Raw genomic sequence first — 7,198 nt, 5'->3', positions numbered from 1 at the left:
AGCAAGATAGAGAAAAAGTAAAAGTTGCACTGAGAAGAATCTCATTATGAGATATGTTTTACAACAATGAGTAAAATATAGAAATCCCCTTATGATGGCATTTGTGGACTATGAAAAAGCCTTCTAATAGTGTGTACCGGCCAATTGTGTGGAGATTCTTGCTTTATTATGGAATTCCTCCTAATTATGTGAATTTGATTAAGTGTCTTCTTGACCATAGCAAGTGCAAAGTTAATGTTAATGGAGTCTTATCAAAAGAGTTTCAAGTGAATAGGGGAGTATTCCAAGGGACAGTGCTGTCACCTATGTTGTTTATCCTCCTCATCGATTTTGTAATGCATAAAGCAGTCAGAGATGGGGAAGAAGAATTGGACTGCAATGGTTATAGGAATTTGGCAGGCCTAGAGTATACTGATGATGTTATCATTTTCAGCAGAAAACTGCAGGATTAGCAATGTTTTCTTACCAGATTGAATGAAATATCACATGAGATTGGGCTGATGAGAACGGAGTATCAAATAGGAGATGAGATATCTTTGGATAGTGAAAGGAATAATTATGAAGAATAATTTAAGTAATTAGAAACTATGCTATCATATACAGGGTATTTAGAATTAGAGTTTAGTGAAAAATTTGAATAAAAAGCATTTCAGACAATGGCTAGGTTAAGTAGAATTTGGAAAACAAATCGCCTGATATTACACATAAGAATCAGAATATATATAAGTTCAGTGAGATTGATATTACTCAATAGACATGAGTCACACACACAATATATATATATATATATATATATATATATATATATATATATATATATATATATATATATATATATATATATATATATATATATATATATATATATATATATGACTCGTGCAGAAGGATAGTGAGACGTCTGCATATGGGTTTTCTTCATTTATTATAATAGATTTGTTCGTAAGTACAAATTACACAATCTACCTTCTCAGGTGAGGGACTTATCAACTCGAGTGCTCATCGGCAACGAACTACTGCCTTCGTTATCAAAACGCAGCCATTGCACAACATGCAGACACAAATGTTTTTGTGGAATAGTCATGAATATTGAGTTAATTTACCTTGGTATAAAAGACATCTACATACACGAATTAGGACATTACTCCCCCTCCACCACCCCAAGCTCCTCACTCCCGGATGAGGGGCGCACTTGCCCTCACTAGTCAATGATATATGGAGGACACTCCAACCCAGAATAGGCATGGCATGTACTAACATGTAATGCAACATAATATATATATATATATATATATATATATATATATATATATATATATATATATATATATATATATATATATATATATATATATATATATATATATATATATATATATATATATATGTGTGTGTGTGTATATATATATATATGTATATATATATATATATATATATATATATATATATATATATATATATATATATATATATATATATATATATATATATATATATATATATATATAGAAATCACCCAAGAAAACATATCTTCGACCAAAAAAAAATTAAATATTGCATATAAAAACGTACACAAAACAAAATAAATAACTTCACTAATTTCTTCTTAAGACCTCTGCAACCAAAACACCGAATACCCAAAGTGAAAAAAAAAATACTAATACCTGGTCCATATAACCTCATCAATAACCTTCCTTTGGTTGCGGCAACACGGGCTTCTTGGGTGGGACAGGGGTAGGAATAGGTATTCATTCATCCTTCGATCTTACTTGTCCGGGTTTAAGACACAATTTTGCAATACATCTCACTACCCCCGTATCACCATTTATTCAAATCACTACAACACTTGCACTTGCAACTTTCAACTGGTGGTCACTAGCCGTTTTCCCGAGAAAATCATTCATCTTCCCGCCCTTCTCTTATAACATTAAGTATAAGGTATTCACATCTACAAATTCTCTAACACTGCCTATCCTCAAGGCTGAACTTTAATCCTGCAGCCACTTGCCATTTAGGAACCGCCCCGGCCCCAGCAACCAGGAATCATATAAATATATGGATAATACAGCAGCCGCCTGACTGATTTCACTTCACCTATTTAATCTCTTATTGTTTTTAGGTTCACTCAACAATGTTTTACGTATATCCATACTCAGCAAAATTACCACAACATTTTAGGTATAAATTTCAGCATCAACAAAAGACATTAATATCATCACGTTTATTTAAAACACGTCGAAAGAAGAAATGAGGTCTGTTCAAACAACAACAACATCATGGGAAAAAAAATTCTAATCATCAACTAGAGGGATGTAACGTATGCAGGGGTAAGGAGGAACACTTTTGAAAAGTACCTCTTCCGGTACCGTATGTATATGAGCCTGATGATGTTCAGACACTGCGCCATTAACAATGCTTTGTATCGCAACTGTGTTAGACTTTACCATATGTACTTGGTAAGGACCCAAATACGATGGCTCTAGTCTGTGTTTCCTAGGTTGTAATAGCTTCAAATACACACGGTCGCCGACAAATACTTTTACCGGTGCGGTTTTGAACCGACCATCATACTTGCATTATGTGCAATGGTCAAAGCTAACTCAGCTGTAGGAAGCATGGCATGCCAATGAAGAGGGTCATCAGCCACTAAGTAACGCAAAATTCGCACTACTTCCCTATTATGCGACCCTACTAAGCCATTTGCTGAAGGCCTATATGCAGTCACTGAAAAGTGTTCAATTTTCATCAAGCTCGTGACCGATTTCACCACCTTATTTATAAACTTAAGACCATTATCACTTATCATAATTTTTGGGCAACCAAACCTAGTAATGAAAGAGCACAGCTCCTGGGCTAATGAATTTGCAGATTTATCCAACATTGCGTAAGTATGAGTGTACCGAGTAAATGCATCCACAAATACACATATATACTTATGTTGTGTTAACCCAGTAGAAAATAGTCTTACTACATCCATATCCACTCTATGAAATTTAATGGGAACAATTGGTCACTTTCTGGCTTCCGGTTCAGTGTTTTTATGTTTTTTAAACAATTACAAGTATGACAATCTTTTATATAATTGTCTATAGACTTTTTCATTCCTAACCAGAAGAAGGATTCACGTGCTCTCCTTAATGTTTTATTAATCCCTAAATGCCCTGCATACAGACTTACATGTACAATGTGGATGGCTCGTTCAATTAAAGAGGGAGGAAGAACTACCCGTGTACAAAATTCCCCTCCCCTCTTCTCGTAAGCACAATATTGGACATCATTTTCAATAAAAAATTTCTCACGAGGCACATTCAGAAATGACGGATAACTCTCCGATTCCCCTTTTAATCACTGCCTGCACTCTTTCTTCCATTCCTCTCTTTTCTGTCCCTCTCGGACTTCTTTTATGTCCCAACCTCCCAAGTCAATCAAACGTGCATCATCAGGGCATTCATTCTGGACACCCCTGATCATGTCCTCGGTCATCCACATATATTCATCTCTCTCTCTCTCTCTCTCTCTCTCTCTCTCTCTCTCTCTCGTCCACTGTATGTGCATCGCCAGAACTCTCATCCCCTTCTCTATTTTCTCTATTATGATGGGGGTCTTCACTATTTCATTTACGTTCTTCATTCCTCTTTTTGTGCCCTAGTTGTTACTTGTATTACTGCGCTTCTGGAGGGAGCATCAGTTAAATTCTAACAGTCTTTCAATCCACCTCACTTGACGAGAGGTCAAATCACTTTTATAATACAAATCACGTAAGGGGTGACGATCGCTTTGCAACTCAATCGACCGACCTCATAAAAAGAACTGATGCCTCTCTAGAACCCAAAGAATAGCCAAAGCCTCTCGATCGAATGTACTATAATTCTTTTCTGCCCCTTTTAACGCCCAGGAAGCAAAATAAATGGATCTCTCTCTACCTGTACCATCTCGTTGAGAAACTACGCTACTAGCATATGTTGTCACTAAAAAAGGGCGATCACATGTAAGATATACAAGTAATTCATTGCTAGTTAAGGCAGCTTTCAAATGGTTAAAGGCCCTTTCTTCTTCCACTCCCCAGTTTTTCACTTTTTGTTTCTTTAAAGCCTCTAAGGGTCTCTCTATCTCTCCAAAACCTCTTATGAATTTATGGTAATACCCAGCGAGCCCAATGAACACAGCTACTTCCTTAGAGATACGTGGCCTGGGGAAATCTGTAATAGCCGCTACTTTACTGGGCAAGGTTGGATACCTTCTGGGGTTATCATGTGACGTAGAAATTCGACCTGTTAACAGAAAAATTTGCGCTTTGAGATATTTATTTTCATACCATTACGTCGCAATGCTTCTAAAACTTCACGAATATTACTATTATGTTCTTCGGCCGTTTTCCCTGTAATTATTATAGGATCTAAATAAACAAGAACATTATGATGAATTAAGCGCGACAAAACCGCCATCATTACTCTAGAAAAATGAGTTGGAGCATTTTTAACACCGAAAGGAAGAACATTAAAATGAAATAATTTATCATTAGCTATAAATGCCGTTTTGCATTTACTATCTTCCTAAATGGGTAGTTGATAGTATCCAGATTTTAAATCAACAGTTGTAAAATATTTGCTATCCCGTAATTTCAAAAGTAATTCTTCGATTGAGGGCAAATGGAATGCATTATTCTTAGTGATTGCATTCAATTTCCTATAATCAACACGCAATCTTACCGAGCCATTTTTTTTCCTAACAGCTACAATTGGAGAAGCACAGGGAGGATTCGTTCTCCTCTATTATGCCTTGTTCCCTTAATCTATTAATTTCCTTTTCTATCTCTCCCTGGAAATGAATGGGTACCTTATAAGGTCTTGATATGATCGGCTTCGTCTGCCCAGTTCCAATGCTAAAGGGAAATCGATCAATCCTCCCGGTGGCTCATCTCCAATTGCAATTACATCGGAATAGTTATCAACAATATCACTAACTACAGGCTGATATTCTGACAGACAGAATTTTTGCGCTTGCATAATCAAATTCTGAGAGCATTCGTCTGTGTATGCTAGAGTTGTGGCTCCTAAGTTAGTAGCTGCAACTCCGGCGACACTGAATAAATAGGGATAAAGCTGAGAAGTAGATTGTTATTAATTTTTACTATTATTTTAAATGTTACGTTTTCGTGGATTACTCTTTTATCGAATTTTGTGCTATACCAGTTAATATTGACATTTGCCCATTCTCAAGGATTCTCAAGAGGTTAATTGTAACTTGTAGACACTAAGCATAGACCTACATGCTGCATTGCAGTGATATTTGTACTATAAAAATTTAGATGTTTATAAATTATCAATTATTTTAGATTGCACTCCAGATTTAAGTTTCAAGGAGCAATTATCTGTGATAATTCGAATAGTTACAGCTGAAGGCACTGCACGAATCAACGAATATTTTATAGTGTTCCTTGAGGACAAGCAGACAACAGGAGAAGACCTCTCAAGACTCATACTCAAAAAACTTGAAGAGCTTAATATCCTCATTGAAGACTGCAGAGGACAGTCATATGACAATGAGGCAAATATGTGAGGAAAAAACAAGGGAGTCCAGGCTAGACTTCTTCAGTTAAACCACAGGGCTTTATTTGTGAGATGTGGAGCACACACTGTTAATCTGGTTATGTGTAATGTAGCCAAGAGCTCCTCAGATGCAACTAGCTACTTTGGCTACCTGCAAAAAATATTTAATATCTTTTCTGCCTCCACTCAAAGGTGGTCGACCCTAAAAAAACATGTGGGCACAACTTTGGAATCCTGGGCAGACACACGGTGGGAGAGTGGAATCAGCAGTGTTGAGGTTGAAAGATTCCATGCTGCAAAAGTGAGAGATGCTCTTTTAGAGGTGAGAGCAAGCACTGCAGATCCCGCTATCAAAATTGAAGCACAAGCCTTAGCAGAAGAGGTGGGATCATACCGGTTCTTTATTTGTATGGTGGTGTGGTATGATATCCTTAGAAAAGTTCAAACTGTGAATAAACTTCTGCAATCACATTGCATGCATCTGGATGTAGCTGTTGGCATTTTCAAGAAGGCTGAAACCTCCTTTGTTAGCTACAGAGACGCTGGGTTTGCTGATGCCCAGACATCTGCCAAAGAGATATGTGAGGAGATGAATGTGGAAGCTGCTCTAAAGCAGAAAAGACTCAGAACTACTAAAAGGCAGTTTTCCTATGAGGCCCCTGATGAACCTATTACAGTTGCCTTGAAAAATTTTCATTTTTATATATGGCCATTGAATCTCCGAGGTAGAGAACTGGAATGATGAGAGGGTTGCAGAGAAATTCAGTGTTCTAATAAACTTCTCTGACCTGACATCTAGTGAGCTAGAAAAGCAGGCAAAAGATTTGTGTAATACACTCACATTTGGGGATCATTCTAATTTTAATTATGATGACCTGATTGCAGAGATGCAGTCATTTCCAAAACAATGCCCAAAACAAAATATGACATTAGACCTTCTTGTTTTTCTGGAGGATAAAGGCCAGAAAGAGATCTATCCAAACATGTAGGTGGCATTAAAAATTGCTGCCACTACACCTGTGACTGTGGCATCTGCAGAGAGAAGCTTCTCTAAACTTTAGTTCATTAAAACATATTTAAGGTCTACTATGTCACAGGATCGCCTAAATGGTCTGGCAATAATTAGTATTAATAGAGAAATATCCAAACAGATTTTGTATGATGACACTATAGATGATTTTGATGCAAGAAAGTCAAGAAGAGTCAGGTTTTAAATAAGAAAAATCAGTGAAGAAAACTTGTTTATAATAGTTTTACCATAGCCCTCAACATATATGGATTAAGTTCTATGGTTTTAGATTGGCAAGATTACTTTTTTCAATTTATCTTAGGTAGGATTTGCAATAAAAATGTATAATGGTGGTATTTTATTGAAATTTACAAAAATAGTTTGTATAGTTTTGAGTCTATACTTTTCCTTGTTGTGTGTACATATACGTGAAGATGATTTATTAATAAAGTTTGTTGTTTTGTTGTGGAACTTAAGATGCTAGTTGTGTTCGAAATATTTTATGTTATTATTTCCACCGTGAAGGGAAGGGGGTCGCTATAACGAGTTCTTGCCTGGGGCGCCTAATGAACTTGAAACGGCCCTGCTCCTAACATCTCATTATAAGCAATTTCACATAACTCTAATTCACACACAGAAT

The 7,198-nt window shown here is 36.3% G+C and overlaps 1 protein-coding gene across 1 annotated transcript in view; it reads left to right on the top strand.

The window, feature by feature from the left end:
• Nucleotides 1–6,291, top strand: part of LOC137643007 (uncharacterized) — a 14,044-nt gene extending 7,753 nt beyond the window's left edge. The window contains exons 2-3 of the mRNA XM_068375863.1: nt 5,336–5,555; nt 5,742–6,291. Coding sequence (XP_068231964.1) covers nt 5,336–5,555; nt 5,742–6,291 — 770 coding nt within the window. The remainder of the gene's footprint in view (nt 1–5,335; nt 5,556–5,741) is intronic.
• The last annotated feature ends 907 nt before the right edge of the window (nt 6,292–7,198 follow it).

This window comes from Palaemon carinicauda, chromosome 6 (assembly GCF_036898095.1).
Source record: "Palaemon carinicauda isolate YSFRI2023 chromosome 6, ASM3689809v2, whole genome shotgun sequence".
Lineage (NCBI taxonomy): Eukaryota > Metazoa > Arthropoda > Malacostraca > Decapoda > Palaemonidae > Palaemon > Palaemon carinicauda.
The sequence above is the reverse complement of the archived record's forward strand: the minus strand, read 5'-3'. Positions and strand labels throughout refer to the sequence as shown.